Consider the following 20114-nt stretch of genomic DNA (forward strand, 5'->3'; position numbering starts at 1 on the left):
GAAAGAAAAAATTATTATTTTGTGATTGGAGAGAGGCACACACTGGGTGAACCTAGATTGCTTGTCATCGTGGTAAAAGAAATATGCCTTAATGTGAAGTCAACAGTAGGAATAGCAGAGCTGTAAGAAAGGAAAAAAACAACAAGAAAATTTGGTCTCCAGTGATTTCAGTGTGTTACTACATCACCCAGCCCTGAAGTTTACCCTATTTCTAGACTTCATTTTATGTGAGATTGTAATTTAAATTTATATAGCTTATAAGATTATAATTTCTTATTTAAACTCTACCCAAAACTCCCCCCCGCAAACAAGTTCATTAATACAAGAATAATTTCAGTTCTATACTAGGAGAGGTAGAAGCTATATGCTCTATGCTGCTCTGGCAGGACTAGGTTAATTTTAGTTATCACATTTTATTGAAGCAACATTGGCAAATTAGTATGCCCAGAGAAGATGACAGAGTAGTGAGGGGTATGAAAATTGTGAAATGTTCATGTATGATCAGTGTGTAGAGTATCTTTGGCCTGATATAAGAAGATATTGAAGAGATTTAGTGACAGTGTTGAAATATTTAAATAGCCATCACGTGGAAGAATTATTAGATTTGTTTTGCACGATTCTAGAGGTCAGAACTAGTTCCAATCAATAGAAATTCTGGAGAGGTATAAAAGAGTTGTGATCAGTATGAGAAATAATTTTCTAATATTTAGAACGTTCTGAAAATGGGGGCAAAGAATGCAACAGTGGAGAGCTATCAGTGGAGACCTTGGGAGTAAATCTTTTTTTCCCTGAAATTATTCTATTAGAGGACTTTTATAACTATACAATAGTTAGGAAAAAAATTTCAGCATGGGGTAGGAAATTGAATTATATTACTTCGAAGACCCCTAACATTTTATTATTATGGTTGCTAATCCAGTTATTATAATATTGGTTTTCAATTCTTTTTGCCTCAACACTTCTTTTTAGATCATATTCTTGGTAATGCCTCCTTACTAGCTAAAAATAAAATTTATAATAAATATAATCTGTCCATACATATAATGTTTAAGAAATAAATATGAATGTAATATAAAGTAGAAATAAAGTGAAAGTAAAGTTCACAATTATTTATTGCACTGCTGAAATGTAAGAGACTTTTAAAACCAAACATTTTCCTAAGTTAGGCATAGACTTATGTGGCAGCAAAACCTGATTTTAATTGATATGAAGCTTATTATACATTCTTTACCCAGTTGGTGAATTCATATGTTTTGCTGCAAAAATATCAGTATATTTGATTATAGGTTGCTGCTCCAGACCCTACTGGCATTGTTACTTAATATATTTTGAAATCCAAATAATTCTGAATTCATAAAATATCTCATCCCATGGGTACTGGCTAAAATATTGTGGTTCTTTCACAAGTATTTCAACATGTACATGTTCCAGAATGATTAATTTAGAATACATAATAATCAAATGGTTGTACCTCTAATTAATATGTTTGCGTATAAGAGCAGTAAGATGATAGTCCATTCTATTCAAGAAATTACAGGAAGGTGAAAGAGCAGACCATGCTGTACTACATGGGACAAGTTATACCAGACCCTTTATATTTGAATATGATCAGAGAAAGAGGGAAATAATTTTATTTTACAAGGAATAACATGCTTAAACAAGTTATACACTGTTGAAGTGGAAAAATGAGGAAATACAACATTTAAAAAAATGACATGAGCCTTAGGTGTTACCAAAATAATTTCCTCTATTATGATTTGAGGTGGGATAGTGACAAAGTATTAGGAAAAAATATATCTCCTAACTTGAAATTCCACTACATATTGAAGCCTGCATTCAATCTCTAGTACTTAATAATAGAAGTTATATGTGATCTCTGGGGGCAGTATTAGAGTCATATTGGAAAACAATAGGTAATAAAAAATTATATAATTTCAATATGTAGGGTAAATATTATGAAATACTTACATAAATTATTAATGAAATTTATTGAGATTATTATATCTGTTTCTAAATCTGTTAAAAATATTCTATTACAAATTTGCAGATTATTTTGTTTTCCAGTACCAGAATTACTGCTCTGAAACCCTTTTCAACTACATTTGTAGTTGGTATTACAACTACATATAGACAAATGTAGTCTGATACCTTATAGACCAAAAAACCCAGAATATATTATTCAGTAATTTGGAGATAACTTTCTATGAAAAATTTTTGATATAGCACATACTAATGTATATTTATAGTGGGTATAATCTACAGAACATTCAAAAGTTACCTAGGATATAGAATAGCTCTTCATTGATATTCCACAAAATGTGTTTTAAGAATAAAAATAGATGTGTTCCTTTTTCTCCTTTGTCTTATGTACAAATAGGAGTGCATTTCTTTTTTCTTTCTCTTTTTTTGACCTTTTACCGTTTTGTCATGGCTGATAACAATTATATAATCTTTTAATGATATTTGTCAGCCTCTGTTGTCGTACCAGCCACTATATATGTCATTTAGCAATAATACTTACAACATGACTTCATACCTAAATAAGTAAAATTTAGGGGCAGTTATATGCTAGAGTTCTTTAAAAAGAAGACAAAGAGAAATTAATTTGTGTTTTAAGCAGCCAAATTTTATGTCTGGTAATGCCCAGAAAGAACTCTCAGCACTTAATGTCCTTGTGTGTTAGTGTCTTTCTTAGTCAGGAGTTAGTGTTAATAAAAATGAGACATGCTGGGGGGAAGATAACAATTCCATGACACTGGTTATTTTCTTACCACTTAGTAAAATGTGGTTTAGAGTCTTCATCTTATGTAACAGGGTATTTAATTAAATTTTACGAGCTGAATTACTATTGTCCTGCTTTGTCTATAGGCTACTGTTATACCTGGAATAAAATGTAAAACTTCTTGGTTTTTAGCTGCAATGTAAAGATAACTTTTCTAACTATTTTAGTTACCATTTTGGTTTCATCAAAATAGGGAAAATCCCCCCTTTTAAAGCATTTATAAAATTATTAGATGAGTTTGGATTTATCTTTAGGTGTGTAGGTGAATGCTTTTACGTTAGTATATGACAAGTCTTAGATCAGCAATCATATTTCAGAATCTACTGTGAACGGTGTAACCTTTTTTAAGTCATTTTAAAATATAGTCACTTACAATTCCTCCAGTTGTACTTTATCCGTTTTAAACTTTACCCCTGTAATTTTCACGTAGAAACTGAGTATGTAGTATACTACCAAATGCTTATTAAAGTACTAGATTTTCATTGTATCTTTTAAAATCTTAGTTGCTTCAAACATTTACCAAGTTGCCGTTCTTTAGTAAAATAGATAATAGTACAGTCTTTTCATCGTGATGCTCTAGAACGTGTTACTTCCTCTACTTAGTGGATGTGTGATTATTTGCAAGAGTGATTCTTTAATGAAACAAAGATGAAGTTAGAAATATTCTGTATTATAGTAACTACCTCATGTAGTTTTTATAAATATAATAACCCATATGTATGTATGTACTTTTTAGAAAGAATCTTCAAGAGGGAGACATAGGGAAAAGGAAGACATAAAAATCACTAAGGAGAGAACTCCAGAAAGTGAAGAAGAAAATGTAGAATGGGAAACTAATAGAGATGGTGAGTTTCAAAAAATCTTTGTTTATATAGTCAATTTATTGATTATTCATTTTGTAGACTTCCTGTGGGCTTCAAAACACTTTCCAGCTATAGTTTCAGAATTGTCTAATTGACTTGTGTCCATCTTATTGAGTTATAAGGCAGAAAATGGCATATAGTAGCAGAACAAAAGCAGAGAAAGCTGTTCTCCCTAGAACTTACTGTACAGCATCACAGTCCTTTGGAATTTTATGACATTTGTAAATCTTTTAAGTTCCTCAGTACCAAGGCTTAAAAGAATCTAAATTTATGTTTATTGTTTTGCATAAAATATTAAAAGTGAGATTCTTAAACCTTAAAGACCTAGGAAAATTATTTCTAAAGAATTGTTGGATTTCATCTTTCAAGAAATTGAAATCAGATGATAATTGAGACCTGGGATTTGTTCATAAGAAATTAGCAAAATTATCTTGAGTCATTGTCTCTAACAAGTAAGCATTTACTTTCCACACCATGAATGTTCTCTCTTCTCTACTTCTGTGATCTTCTGGAATGTGAGCACTGTAGCCTCACACTACCAAATACAGAGAAGGGGAACTCACATTTGTTGAATGTGTTGGGTGTACTGGGCATTTTAATATAACATATAATTACCTCATTAAATCAGTAGCTTTGTTACTCTACTTATAGATGACAAAACTAAAGAGTTTAAGGATGTAAGCAACTTCCTCATCGGATAGCTGAAAACTTAGACCAGGCGCTAGAAAATTATAGCTTGTGGGCCTGCCACCAGTTTTTGCAATAAAGTTTTATTGGAGAACAGCCATGTCTGTTGGTTACATATTTTCTGTGGCTGCTTTTGAGCTACAGTAGATGAGTTGAGTACTATGACAGCCAAGAGCCTGCAAGCCTAAAATGTTTACTACTATATTTAAGAACTACCTCTGAAAACTTACAGACTAGTACTTGAAAAGTACCTTAAATGGCTGTCCAGTAATTTGAACGTCAGTACTTTTTAAGGAAATCCATTCCATCTTTATACAGTATTGTCTGTTAAAACATTGCTTCTAAGAACAAGTAGGAAACTTCTCTATGATTACTTCATGGGACTTCATAAATAAATCTAATACCTCCTATAAAATAGCAGTAAATAAAATATTACAAGCCTTAACTGTTCAAGGATGAATGGCTAACTTTTCCTAAATTCTAAGGGATTAACTCTTAACACACTCAACATTTTTTTTCATTTTATTTTTGTATAAAATACATTCTGAAATATATTGGCTGCTTATTTTTCAAAATAGAAACTTCTATTCCCATTACAATAATGCATGCTAATTGTTGACCATTTTAAAGGTTCAGAAAAGCCTAAGTTAGTTTGCTCCTTTTCTTCATAGTAGCTCTTTCAAACCCTCTCCTTAAATCTCCAACTCCTTAAATCTCAAACCTTCCAGCCCCTTTCTCCTGCTTGCTATTTACAACACAGAGATGATGGAATTCTTTATCCACAAACTCTTTCAACTTCCTGCCACCACACCTATAAACTAGTCTTTCATTCACATCTAAACTTTTTTACTTCCCTCTTTTTCTTTACAAGGGGCCTCCCTCCTGCTGCATAAGGTTCTATTGCCCTGATTTCCTCCCGCCTCTGCAGTCTCATTCATTTATTTTGCATTCTCTTTTACAGCTTTAACATCCATCTTGGCACATTTTCTCTTTTCCCCATATTATTTTGAGCCATCACCCTGCTTATTCCTACTTTACAACCAAATTCTACTTTTTCACCTCATATTTATTCAGTCTTCTCACCCTTGTCTTCACTAAAACTGTTCTTTAAGGTCACAGTAACCTCCTCTTTGCTAAATAAAAGGAGACGTACTTGTCTCCTTCTTCTATAACCTTTCTGCAGCATGTGACACATCCCAGAGCCCCTGTCTTCTTGAAACACTTTCCCCTTGGCTTCCATCTGTCATTTGTCAGGTTTTCTGTTCTCCTGTTGAAGCCCTTTGGTCTTACATAGAGGCTCCTTGTATGCTCTCTATCCCTTAAATGTTGATTCCCAAGGCTTTGCTCAGACTATCATCTTTAAAAAATGAAAGTGATTTTACTACAAGAGGCTTTTTACGTGAAATTCTTTTAAAAGGTGAGTAAATGTCTCTTATAGTAGTTTTACATACAAAATACATTGCTATTTCTTACTCTTTCTCTTGAGGTTCTGATTGTTGTGTATCTCTATGGTTTTCCTGTTTTAAGGAATACTGAAGCATGGAGTTAGACTGAGCTCATTTAATATGTTTACCTTCTGCATTTTCAATCTAAAGTGAATAGCAGTTTTAGCTAGACTCAGAAGAAGTTGATCTGTATGAGTAGTTGTCAAACTTTTCAGTCTCAGGACACTTTTCACTCTTTTTATGGACCCCAAAGAACTTTTGTTTTGTGGATTATCTGTTTCAGTAGTCTCCGTATTAGAAATTGGTTCTGAGAACATTTTGAAATATTTATTAATTTATTTAACAATGACAGCAGTAAACCTAACATATACTTTTATGGAAAATAGCTATGCTTTGCAAAGCAAAAATAGAAATTGGAGGAGGTGGCAATGTTTTACATGTTTTTGCACATTTTTGGGTTTTTTTTTGGCTACACCACTAGGCTTGCGGGATCAGTTCCCCAACCAGGGATTGAACCTGGGCCATGGCAGAGAACGCGCCAAATCCTAACCACAAGACCACCAGGAAACTCCCTGAAAATCTTTTTAACTTCTTAAAGTAAACTCTTAACTGGCTTAACGAAAAACCTCTAGATTTTCATATCTGCTTCTGCATTCAGTCTGTTACTGATATCACATATCATGTGACTTCTGGAAAACTCCACTGTACACTCAAGAGAGAGTGAGTAAACCAGGCAAATAACGTAGTATTATACAAATATTTTTGATCTCCTGGAACTCTAGAAATTGTCTTGGGAATCCTTAGGAGTCCTCAGACTACTCTTTGAGAACCACTTGTCTCTAGAAGCAGCTTCTAAAATTTTTAGTTGTTTCCCCTTTACCAAGACTTCTTTTTTTCTCATTTTCCATTCTTCTGTCCAGATGAAATCATGCTCCCAGGGCATCATTAACATCTGTGTATTAATGACTCCAATATCTGGAGCTCTTAATTGAGGCATCTACCAACTGGATGTCTCCACCTGAGTCCCATATCTTAAGAGCACCACTTTCCTACTGGTTTCCCAAAAGCCTGAGAGTCATTGTTTCATTTTTTGGTTTTTTTTTTAATTAGTTATCTACTTTATACATATTAGTGTATATATATCAATCCCAGTCTCCCAATTCATCCCATCCCTGCTTTCCCCGCTTAGTGTCCATACGTTTGTCTCTACGTCAGTGTCTCTGTTTCTTCCTTGCAAACCGGTTCATCTGTACCATTTTTCTAGATCCCACATATAAGCGTTAATATTTGTTTTTTTTTTAATATTTGTTTTTCTCTTTCTAACTTACTTCACTCTGTATGACAGTCTCTAGGTCCATCCACGTCCCTACAAATGACCCAATTTCATTCCTTTTTATGGCTGAGTAACATTCCATTTTATATATGTTTATCCATTCATCTATTGATGGGCATTTAGGTTGCTTCCATGACCTGGCTATTGTAAATAGTGCTGCAGTGAACACTGGGGTGCATGTGTCTTTTTGAATTATGGTTTATCCATTCTTCTGTCTTGTTTATCCATTCATCTGTCGATGGGCATTTAGGTTGCTTCCATGACCTGGCTATTGTAAATAGAGCTGCAGTGAACACTGGGGTGCATGTGTCTTTTTGAATTATGGTTTTCTCAGGGTATATGCCCAGTAGTGGGATTGCTGGGTCATATGGTAGTTCTGTTTTTAGTTTTTTAAGGAACCTCCATACTGTTCTCCATAGTGGCTGTATCAGTTTACATTCCCAGCAACAGTGCAAGAGAGTTCCCTTTTCTGAGAGTCATTGTTGATACTACATTTTCCCCTCAACCCAGACATTTATGGAATTCTGAACATTTCTATCTACTGAATGTCTTTCAGAACCATCTGTTTCTCTACATTACTACTAATATTCTAGTTCTTAAGATATTTGTTGCCTATAAATATATTTTACTAAATAACCTTCTAACCTCATGCCTTGAGATTAGCCTTGTCTCCTAAATCATTCTTCACTTAAAGGCAGAATACTCTTCACAAAAATTTTTTTTACTGAAGTATAATAATATGTTCAGAAGAGTACATGATTCATGTGTACAGCTTACTGAATTTTCATGAACAGAACAGCCTTGTATAACCAGCACCCATCAATAAATAGAAAATTCTTAGTATCCCATAAGCCCCCTTGTACTCCCTTTCCAGTTACTGCCTCCCAGCCCCCATCTCCCAAAGATAACTGCTGTCCTGATTTTCTGCCACCATGGATTAGTTTTGTCTGTTTTTGAGCCCTATATAAGTAGAACCTATAGCATGTACTCTTTTTGTGCTTAGCTTCTTTTTATTTTTTAATAAATTTATTTATTTATTTAATTTTTGGCTGCGTTGGGTCTTTGTTGCTGCGCGCGGGCTTTCTCTAGTTGTGGTGAGCGGGGACTACTCTTCGTTGTGGTGTGCGGGCTTCTCATCGCGGTGGCTTCTCTTGTTGCGGAGCACAGGCTCCAGGCGCGCGGGCTTCAGCAGTTGTGGCACGCGGGCTTCAGCAGTTGTGGCTCGTGGGCTCTAGAGCGCAGGCTCAGTAGTTGTGGCACATGGGCGTAGTTGCTCTGCAGCATGTGGGATCTTCCCAGACCAGGGCTCGAACCCGTGTTCCCTGCATTGGCAAGTGGATTCTTAACCACTGTGCCACCAGGGAAGTCCCTGCTTAGCTTCTTTTGCTTACAATATGTCTGTGAGATTATTGCGTATAGTTATAGTTCATTAATTCTTACTGGTACATAGTATTTCACTGAATATACCATAATTTATTCATTCTACTGTGGATAAACATTTGAGTAATTTCTAGTTTGGGGCTGTTATGAATAAGTTGCTGTTACTATTCCTAATCATATCTTTGGTAAACATGTACCCATTTCCCTTGAGTTTATGCTTGGGAGTAGGGCTGGGCCATGGAGTTTTCATATGTTCATCTTTAGTAGATAATGTCAAGTCAAAAATGATTCTCCTTTCTCTGTTGTTTTTTGCCTTTTTCATCTTAGCCATTCTGGAGGTGTGTGGTAGTATCTTTTTGTGGTTTTAGTGTGCATTTCCCTAATGAGTAATGAAATTGAGAACTTTTTCACATTTATTGGCCATTGTACAACCTGTTTTATAAACTCTATTCTCGCCTTTTGCCTACTGTTTTATTGTGTTACTGTTTTTTTTAATTGTTGAGTATTCTTTATATATTCTGAATATGAGATCTTCATCAGATATATGTATTGCAAATCTCTCTCTCATTCTCTGAGTTAGAGTGAGCTTTTAAAAGAATAAATTGGTTCATTTCATTCCCCTATTTAAAATTCTCTGATTTCCCATTGCCTTGAGGATCAAGTACAAATTCTTTTGTACCTACAAAACTTTTCATTATCCAATTGCTTTCTGTGTTTCCAGCTCCCCACTCCCAAGTCTTTGTTTTTATTTGGTTCCCTAAACTTATCATATTTGTTTACCATAAGGACCAGTGTAGTAATATAAAAAGCAAAAGTATCATTTCAGTAGAGGAGAAAATGTATGAACATATTTTGGCAATCTTGGTGGTACGTACATCCTCCTAAAATAAAGCATAAAATCCAGAAGCTATAAAAGATTTGATTATATAAGGATTTAATTTTTTTGTGTAACTAAACATGGAAGGGATCTATTAAAAATAGATCACTATAAGAAAGTATTTGACATGTGTAATGTGTAACCATATAATAAAAGTACTGTATAAACTTATAATGAAGTTCCACAAATATATAAGAAAAAGATAGTCCAGTTGGAAAATGGGGGAAAAAAACAAAAATTGGTTATGAAATTCATAGAGGAAATAGAAATGCTCAGCCTTACTACAGGGAAATGCCAGTGAAAATAGAGATAGCATTCTTCACCCATCAGATTGGCAGAAATGAAAAATACTAGTATTATCAAGTGGAAGTTTACATTGGTAAAGCTGTTTTGGAGTATAATTTGGCAATATTAAAAATAAAAATCATACTTATCTTTTGTCCAGCAAATCTAGTTTGTTCTAAAAAAATACTTGCTCCTGTGAACTAAGGTAGGTATCAAAATGTTCATTGAAGTCTTGTTTATAATAGCAAACTATTGAAAACAAAGTAAATGTCAGAAGGAAAACGGTTAAACTATGATATGTTCATATCATGAAATGCTTTGCAGATGTTAAAATGAAGGTGTTTTACCTTTGTGTATGACATGGAAAAATCTATGGGACAATGTGTGTAGAAGAGTATAAATATAAAGGCTTATTTTTATATCTATTGAATATGATTACTTGCATACAGTAGATTGTTGGAAGTAAAATTGTCCTATTAAAGGGTATGAATGTTCTTAAAGCTTTTACCCATACTGCCAAATTATTTTCCAGGCTAGAAATATTAGTTTACATTGCTACCTCCAAAGAATGAACATGCCTGTTATCTGTACCTTTGCCAGTACCAAATATTATAATTAGGAAAAAAAATGGCTCTTTAATACATGAAAAAGGCTTATTTATATATCACTTGCATTTCTTTTTGTGTTTATATCTGTTCATGTCCTTTGCCTGTTCTTTTAATTAGTAAGAGTTCTTTATATATAAAGAATGTCAACCTTATGTACTGCATGTATTTTTGTTATATAGTCTTAAAAAATCTCTGCCTGTTAAATGTGCCATTCTAATTATATTTAATATTTTCCTGATGACTTACAACAGCTGATTCTTATAGATGATTCCTAGGTAATTGTAATGATAACCTTAAGCTGTAAGATATGAGAGACATTTTCTAAACTTATTAAATGGTTTCAGACTCCTTTTTTTTTAAAATTTTTATTGGAGTATAGTTGATTTACAATGTTGTGTTAGTTTCAGGTGTACAGCAAAGTGATTCAGTTATACATATACCTATATCCACTCTTTTTTTTTTTTTTTTAGTATTCTTTTCCCATGTAAGCCATTACAGAGTATTGAGTAGAGTTCTCTGTGCTATACAGCAGATTATTAGTTATCTATTTTATATATAATAGTGTGTATATGTCAGTCCCAATCTCCCAATTTATCCCTCCCCTCCTCAGACTCTATTTTTGAGTCCTATCCTAATGTTTTGTGCTTTGTGATTTTTCTTCTTTTGTCATACTATCAGTTGCATTATGCCTACTTCATAGCCCATCTCTTATAGATTGGGAAAACATCTTACGTTTGATTATAACAGATATGCATAAAGTTAGAATAAGTAGTTTCTGAGTAAAGACTTGAGAGCTTTCCCTCTAAGCAAAATATATTAGCTATAGTACCTTGACTTCGACATATATTTTAACTGCTCAGGTCTATCCGTACCCCCACTTCCCCCTTGGTTGAGTGGTTAGGGATTAAAGACCGAAAGCCAATTTGTCATTTTTTTACATGTGTTCTGTATGGGTGATATTCAGATAGCAGTTTTTAGATGAGCAGAACATTATTGATAATACCTTCAGAAACACTGTAAATCATTCTTCTCAATTAATTACCCTTTCCTTTGTTTTACCCTTAGTATTTAGTAATGAAATTTTATCTGTTAATAATTTAAGAACACAACAACCAGATCATCGAACCCTACTATTCACTGATGTAAAGTGTCTCAACGGAGTGTAAAATCGTAACTAGAGATAACCACTATTCATTTAATTAAATTCAGTATCTTTAATTATTTTATCTAGTAAAAACTACATGCCCATAAATATTTAGTAATTGCTTGCTGACTGAAAAGCATGATTTAGTCAATGTTATGTATTTACTGAGAAATTATCATCATACACCAATATAAGATGAGTAATCAAGTTTTGTGACACAGATAATAAGATATATAATTACCCTCTTAGTCCCCAAGCATGAATGGATAGTTTTCGTTCTAATGTATTTACCTGTACATGACAATGATATCCGTTTTTTTTGTTCTGTAAGCAATCAAGTAGGACTCCTTATCTTTATTGTTTTTTAGTTCTTCATTTTATTTCTCTACCCCAGGTTAAGAAGTGATGATCTTAAGTGCTAAAAGTATGGCTTGAGAAGGCACCTCACTTTATAATCAGTCAAGCCCAGTGTGTTCATGTGTTAGAATAGAAGTCAGTGACATTTCCTCCTCCAGGCTTGTGGCATTACTAGCAAATAGGTAGCAGTGCCAGGAGCCTCTGAAAACTACATGTTGTAATGAAATAGTTCTGCACACCACTCTTCCCCCGCCCAAACCAACCCTCGGATTCTTTTCATTGGAAAGGATGAACAGAAATTAGATACATGCTATCAGATCCATTGAAGAGATGGACAGTTCTAGTCTAAGAAACTAGTACAAATCACTTATAATGAAAATGTTATAGATCCTTCAGAAATTAGCTCATGTACACATTAGTATTAAAATTATTTAACTTTATTTTTAGATGCAAATCAGTTAGGATATTAATTTTTAAAAAGCAACAAAACTGTGGAAACAGTATTGCACTCCTAATGTGACCTTAATTTAATACTAACAAGTCTTTAAGAAAATGAAGAAGATAATGAATCATACCATATGCAGCATGAAATATTGAAGGCTTTGGTGTCTTTAATGCTTAGAATTTATAGCTGAGTGTTCGAATTGTATCTTTTAAAAATTCCATCTCCTAACCAAAAACCCAAACAGCCCAAAATCACTTCCAGAAAACCCAGGAACCTTAGAAATGTTTGTTTTCATAAAGAAATTAGCCATATTGATTTTAATTCTTTATAGAAACAGTATATATTTCTTTTATCTTTTTGAAGTATGTTGTTCTTGTTAAAGAATCTACCATTTTAATTTGTATAAAAAATAGTTGAAAACTTTTCTCTGTTTTTTGGTATAGATAATTTTAATAGTTTCTGACAAGTAATAGAATTTTTATTTTAAAGATTCTGACAATGGAGATATTAATTATGATTATGTTCATGAGTTGTCATTGGAAATGAAGCGTCAAAAGATACAGAGGGAATTAATGAAGCTGGAACAAGAAAACATGGAGAAAAGAGAAGAAATTATTATTAAAAAGGAGGTATGCTATTTATTGAAATATGTTAGTAATTAACATCAAAATGAGTATTGATCAGAGAACTCATTAGCTGCTTGCTACATCTTAAGTTGTATTAGGATATCAATACTTCACATATGTTAATTAATCTTCACATTTCTCTATTAGATAAATAGGACATATATTTGTTATTGAATAGATAAACAAAACTGAGTGTCTATTGCCTGGACTCACCAGCTAATGTAAAATGGGACTTGAATCTATATACATCTGGTTTTTAGGCCCATGCTATTTCTAGAATACTTGTTTCTTTTTTAAAGAGTAGAAAGATACAATATATTTGAATATAATTTGTGTTTTTTCTGAGGAGATTTTGAAATTTCATAGTTTTAGTTTGCTTTATTGATATTAGTGTTATGTTGAGGCAGTTAGTATTGGTTAACAGCATAGGTTCAGGAGCCAGACTAATATTAATATGTGGTGGCTATCATAACACTTAATACTTCATCTGAAGTTTGGTATAATTTAAAAACACGTGCTTTGTTGTCTGATTATAACAACCATGATTGGAAGAGTTTCTGAATTGAGTTACTGAATTCTTTTGGAAGGTTTCACCAGAAGTGGTTAGATCGAAGTTATCTCCATCACCTTCTCTAAGGAAGTCTAGCAAATCTCCAAAGCGAAAATCAAGCCCTAAGTCGTCATCTTCAACTAGCAAGAAAGACAGGAAGACAACTGCAGTATCTTCCCCCTTGCTGGACCAGCAGAGGTCAGTAGGGTGATAAATAGTGCCAGAATGAAATAGCTTTTTCTGAAGTGATATTCAAAAGAATTACTTGGTAATTACATAAAGATACTTTTAATACATTCAGTATTTAATGTAAACTTTTTTTTTCTAAGAGAAAAGTGTGAAAAGTTTCCATTTAAAAGAAAATTATAGAGAACAATAAAGCAAAGGTCTGTGTCACATCTATATATGCTTCAGAGCTTTTTATTTTTTAAGAAATAAACAGCTATATTTCTGGTCCTTCCCTCTTGAATTTGTTGTTTATGATACCTATGCATGTGTGTTTATACTTCCATAATATGTATTATCTTACAATATATAGTATTACTTTCATCTATTTAATCTTAATATAGATCTGACTTTTCTTCTGCAACTTACTTTTTCACTTAGCATTTTTTTACATTTATCTATATTGATATATGTAGCTGTAGTTCTTTCATATTAGTATTTATGTATTTATCTACTTTTCTTTTGTTGAACATTTAAGTTGATTCCAGGTTTTAGCTATTACAAATTATGCACAATGAACATTCTTCTTGTCTCCTTGTGTACATGATCAAGAGATTAAATTCTTTATAGTATGTATGAAGCAGGAATATATTATTTAGAATTATTGTAGTAGTCAATTGAAAGAATAAAGATAGAAATAAATTACACTGAGGGGTTGAGAATAAGGCAGGAGATACCTTTTCATTTAATGTCACTATGGACTATTTAAATTTTATTAAAGGACATACATTAATTTATTATTTAAGAAAAAGGCTGAACTAAAAACCTCTTCCCAATATTTGATCAGTTGGCAACTGTCTATTTGAACCCATAATGAAACTCATAGTTGTCTCCTTCTAGATTCCATTTACTTTTTACCTAGTTTATTATATCATCCTACTAACTCTATTTACTTTATCTAGTGTCCATTCTGCCACACATATAAACATTTTCATTCAGCTGCCCTAACCCTTCACTTTACAGATGTTGTGAGAGAAATCTTAAAATAACAATTCCAATTAATTTATTATGCCATTGAAAAACTCAGTAGTTTTCCATTCTGTTGACTGAAATTCAGATTTTTTAGAATAGCATTCATACTTTGATCTTTCCACTCTTGTCCATATTTTCATCCAGCCTTCTTCCTACACTCATCACCTTCAGTCCTTCAGTGTCTAGCTCAAATTCTGTCTTTCCATTAAGTTTTCCCATTTCTCCTTACTGAACATAATTTCTGTTCCCTTTATATATCAGATTTTATTTATACCTCTCACTTGATACTAATTGCTGTTTGCATTATATTTTAGCTGTGGCACGCATGTTTTACAACCTCTATTAAATTTAAGCTCCTTGAAGATTGCAATCTTGATGGTTCACTGTTCTATCTCCCCACAGCACCTACTCTGCAAAGAGCTTTGTATTGTAATAAGGCACTCTGTAAAGTTGACTTGATTCTCTCCTTTGCTCCTAAGATTGAATAAAGGGATATGAAAGAAGTTGAACTATAGAGTGATATGATTTACCCCACTTGCTCTTTATTCTTTTGACTAACCAATTATATAACTTTCCCTCAATTCCATTCATTTCTCAAAAAACCGCCGGCATACCAGAAATACTCCTTTTCATTTTCTAATCCTTTCTAAATATTTATAAAATCTTCAAAACTTAATCTCTTCAAAGAAAGTTTCTATGACTGTTTAGATGAAGGGTTAGTTTCATCCTGTTCGTTTTCATGGAGTCTTCTCTTACTGCTTCGTTAGTAACTCACTTATCCTTTGATGAATATTGAGCATGAATAATTACACTGATTTAAGTACTATATTTCTGTGTTATAAGATATTGACTTTAAGATGCACCATTAATTTAATAATAGAAGCAGAAGGATCTGGAGAACAGTACATTAAAGGTACAAAGAAATCATTGAATTGGGTATAGCATTTCTGTAGTCGTGCAGTTTACATTGCCTAGAGTGGGTCAGATCATCAACTTTTAGTTACATTGTGGATCATACTATAAACTGTTTGAATACATTCAACAAGTTAAGGATTGAAATTTCAGTTAAAATTCAGTGGAATGTTGCAGCCAATGCCAGTAAATCAACTGAGGTGACAGTCAGGTAAACAAACTCTTTGGTTTTACGTGGTTATCATATTGAGTAGGCAGAGATAATCACAGACAAATTAAGACTCAGACTTCTCCGTGAAAATTGGCAGTTTTCTTAGACATTTATTGTGAGAGAGAGCCTGATGGACAGCTTTAAGCTGAGATATGTGAAGTATGTCAAAAGCTATTCAAAAGAAATAAGTTTTGGGGGGAGAGAGAGAAAGGCTTTAAACGTGATAGAAGTAGATAATTGAGTTGTGTGCCATAGATAGGAAGTGGGCTCTTTGCCACTAAAGGATAATCATTTGACTTAAAAAAATATGTTGAAAGATCTTGTTGACTTCCGCATGCACAAAATCAATTTTGGCCCATTCTGTTGGAAGTTACTTGCAAACTCTGTATCTGTAACACAACTGTGTTTTACAACTACATATATTTTTTAAGGTATTTGAAGAAATTCTGCACTTTAGTGAGTGTACTGGCATAATCCTGGTTGTTACAGTAGCTTAATCCCAGAATGTGAATTTAACACAACAGAAGTTTATTTCTCACTCAAGTAAGAAGTGGGTGTTTCTGATTAATAGGTGACTCTTATATACATGCAGCTTCAGTACCTAGGCTTCCTTCTGACCATGGCTTCACTTTCTTATGTTTTTGAGGACACCAAAAAATGCAATATGTGAAGAAAAAAATTAGAGTATTGCACTTATTTAGTTATATAGTTTACAGTTACCTGGAGTATGAGAGTCTTATTAGTTAGGCCTGGAAGTGGTGTACATCACTTCCACTCACATTCTTTTGGCCAGAGCTCGGTCATTCGGCCACATCTAACTTCAAAAAAGTCTAGACAGTATGGTTCAACAGTGTGGCCAGGACAAAAGTGTAGTAAACGCCTAGCTAGTTTCTGTCACAGGCACTAATGTGAAAATACAGTTTGTGTCAAGAACTTCTCTATCATTTTATCTTGAAAATGGTTTTTTAAGTAATTTTTGATACTATCTGTACCAACTGTTGATTAGTGTGTGTCTTTTAAGTGGAAAAATATTTAGAAATGTAGACATTTATCACTTATCCGTTAAATACATTAAAAATTGGAGTCACTTCATAAATATGCAGTGAGATATGTAACTAATAATCGTTTTGGCAGAAGACAAAGATGAAAAGTAGATTTGGTCATATTTTAATAATTTCTGACTTGCTAGATGGTTGACCCTATCTATGACAATAAAAAGTAGGGATAAGGACTAAGGTAAATTTTCTGAATGCCCGCTATGAGTCAGTTGCTTTTATCTGTTTTTAATCTTACCAGCAATTTTGAGGAAGATACTATCCATTACCTTTTTTACAGCTAAGGCATCTTGGGATTAGAGAACTCTAGGTCACAGGAAGTAAGTTCTAGGATTTTGGCTTAAGTTGTCATTTATAAATATCAATAGCTAGTGAAATAAGTAGCTGGTGAAAACTTACCAGATGTGTGAAGAGAAAGGGCTACTTAAAAACTCAGTACCAGACTGAACATTCAATATTGCAGAAAACAGGAACAAATTTAAATAAGAAATTAATTCAAAATTTTAATATGATTTGAGAGGATATTGATTGATCTGTTGATAGCAGTTGATCGTGAAAATAAAAGCAATCTGTGAACAAAGATATTTTGGATGAAAAATGATTTTTAAAACTGGAAATAGCAGAATAAAGAGATTGCCAAATTTAATATTAGTAGAATGAGTGCAACTTAAAGAAAATTTACTGAATTTGAAAACACATTTCAGATATTTCCAATATTTTAAGATATTTGAAAGCAAAAGGAGAGATGGAATAATGTAAAATAATGGAGGAGTGATCTAGGAGATGCAGTAACTATAATAAAGCAAACCAGAGAGACTTGGGTCATATGGAGAATTGATGAAATAAAAATAGAAAAAAAAATGAGTAAAAGACTAAGGTTTCAGATTGAAGCAGCACACTGAGTGATGGAAAAGGTTAAAAAAAAGAGAACCTTCGCTTATCTTGACGAAATTTTTAGCTTGCAAGGAATAATATAATAATGCATACAGGCAGAAAAGCTGGGTAACCTGCATAGGAAAAGAAATTGACTCTCTTTGGACTTTTCATCCAAAACACTAAATGCCACAAAGTATTGTAACAATATTTATAGAGCTCTGTGGGGAAAGGATATGACACCAAAATGCTCAAACTGTTGTCAGGGTATGAAGTAAAGACAGACAATTTGTAATGTGTAAGGGCTCAAAGTTACAGCATTTAGATAAAATGTTTTTAAATGCCAAATTAAAGAGGATAGTCTAGACGCAAAAAAACAATCCCAGGTAGATTAACTGTGAAAGACAAAATTCTAAAATTTAAAGGATCATCTCTGTAATCTAAGAGTTGGAAAAGATTTAAATGAATGTTTAAGATTTAAAACAAAGATTTAAAAGAATATTTACTAACAGTGCTTAAGGTTTCATTTATAGTTGATGTAATTGTTCTTTATAATGCTGAAAACATGGAAGCCACCTGAAAAACTTACCAATGTGAAGTTGTTTAAAGAAGTTATGGAGCATGTCTATTAAAGGAAATTCTGTACAGTCCATAAGAATAATTATCAAAATCCACTTTTTTGTTATAGAAAGATACCCATGCTATATTTAGTACAAAAAATTTTACAAAATATTGTATTATGACTGTGCGTATGGGGTGGCAGGGAGGGAAGAAGGGAAAGAGACATGGAAAAAGTGTGGACATATATCCAAGGTGTTAACATTGGCTATCCTTGAGTAATGGAATTATAGGTGATTTTTACTTTTTCATCTACTTTTCTATAAGCTTTAAAAAAAAAAAAAAATTCAGTTCATGCAGTTGTTTTATTTTATGATATTTTCCTTCCTGAAAGAATCTCTTCCTACTTCACCTCTTATCTTTTCTCAGAAATATACCCTTTAAAATTATATAATAAGCAGTGTTAATGAAGTAGGTAGCAAGTAAATCTTTGCTCATTTCTGTGTTATTTTTTTTTGATATTGATTACTAGTATATAAAATAGTAAATGGCAAGTTATTGAAAGGAATGCTACCATTTTTTAAAAGTGCTTTGTTAAAATGAAAATAATATTTATTTGACCTTCTAAAAGTCTTTAGACTTCTGATAGCTTTGTGTTACCTTCAGGAATTCAAAAAGCAACCAAAGTAAGAAGAAAGGACCTCGTACTCCTAGCCCACCCCCTCCTATACAGGACGATATTGCTCTGGGGAAAAAATATAAAGAAAAATATAAAGTAAAAGACAGGATAGAAGAAAAACCAAGAGATGGAAAGGACAGAGGACGAGATTTTGAAAGACAAAGAGAAAAAAGAGACAAGCCAAGGTAAGTAGGATTGTATATTTTTAATAATCTTACTTTCTTAGAATCTAAAATACTATTCAGAAGCTTTTAGGCGTTACTACAATGGATTATTTAGTGTTTTTAAACTATAAGTATTTAATATTTACCATATTGAAATATGAATACTTCAATCAATGTTAATATGTTTATAAAACATAATATAAATCATTATGATTTAAAAAACAAAATTTTAACCATTTTTAAATGTCAATTTGGTAGTGTTTTTTATATATATATACTATATATATGCATATACAGTATATTTACAGTGACATGACATAGATCTCCAGAACCTTTTCATCTTACAAATCTGAAACTCTGTAACCCTTAAACAGCTCCTTTTCACTCCCCCACCTATCCCCCGGCTCCCCAGTCCATAGTAACCATCATTCTACTTTCTGTTTCTTTGATTTTGACTCCTTTAGATACCTCATATAAATGAAATCATTTTGTCTTTTTGTGACTGGCTTATTTTACTTAGCATAAGGTCTTCAAGGTTCATCCATGTGTGGCATGTAACAGGATTACTTTCCTTTTTAACGCTGAATAATATTCCATTGTCTATATACCACGTTTTGTTTATCCATTCATTTGCTGATGAACGTATGGGTTGCTTCCACCTCTTGGCTGTTGTAAATAGTGATGTTATGAACATGGGTGTGCAGATCTCTTCAAGACCCTTCTTTCAGTTTGTTTGGCAATGTACTCAGAAGTGGGATTGCTGGATCATATGGTAGTTTAAGTTTTAATTCTTTGAGGAACTTTAATACAGTTTTCCATACCAGCTGCTGTACACCATTAACAGTTTACAAGAGTTCCAGTTTCTTCACATCCTCACCAACACTTATTTTCTGTGTTTTGGATAGTAGCCATCCTAACTGGTATGAGTTGATAACTGTGGTTTTGATTTGCGTTTCGCTGGTGACTGATGATGTTGAACATCTTTTCATTGCTTTTTGGCCACTTGTATATCATCTTTGGAGTGATGTCTATTTAAATCCTTTATACATTTTTTAATTGAGTCCATTTGCTTTTTGTTGTTGA

At 32.8% G+C, this 20114-nt stretch overlaps 1 protein-coding gene across 8 annotated transcripts in view; it reads left to right on the forward strand.

The window, feature by feature from the left end:
• The window catches only part of ZC3H13 (zinc finger CCCH-type containing 13), an 86653-nt gene that overhangs the window by 24192 nt on the left and 42347 nt on the right, over positions 1 to 20114 (forward strand). For all 8 annotated transcript variants that reach the window (XM_059902853.1, XM_059902858.1, XM_059902859.1 and 5 more), the window contains 4 exons: positions 3519 to 3627; positions 12696 to 12835; positions 13420 to 13580; positions 18855 to 19052. In XM_059902853.1, the coding sequence (XP_059758836.1) occupies positions 3519 to 3627; positions 12696 to 12835; positions 13420 to 13580; positions 18855 to 19052 (608 nt within the window). The remainder of the gene's footprint in view (positions 1 to 3518; positions 3628 to 12695; positions 12836 to 13419; positions 13581 to 18854; positions 19053 to 20114) is intronic.

The sequence above is a fragment of the Balaenoptera ricei genome, chromosome 18 (assembly GCF_028023285.1).
Source record: "Balaenoptera ricei isolate mBalRic1 chromosome 18, mBalRic1.hap2, whole genome shotgun sequence".
In the NCBI taxonomy this organism is placed as follows: domain Eukaryota; kingdom Metazoa; phylum Chordata; class Mammalia; order Artiodactyla; family Balaenopteridae; genus Balaenoptera; species Balaenoptera ricei.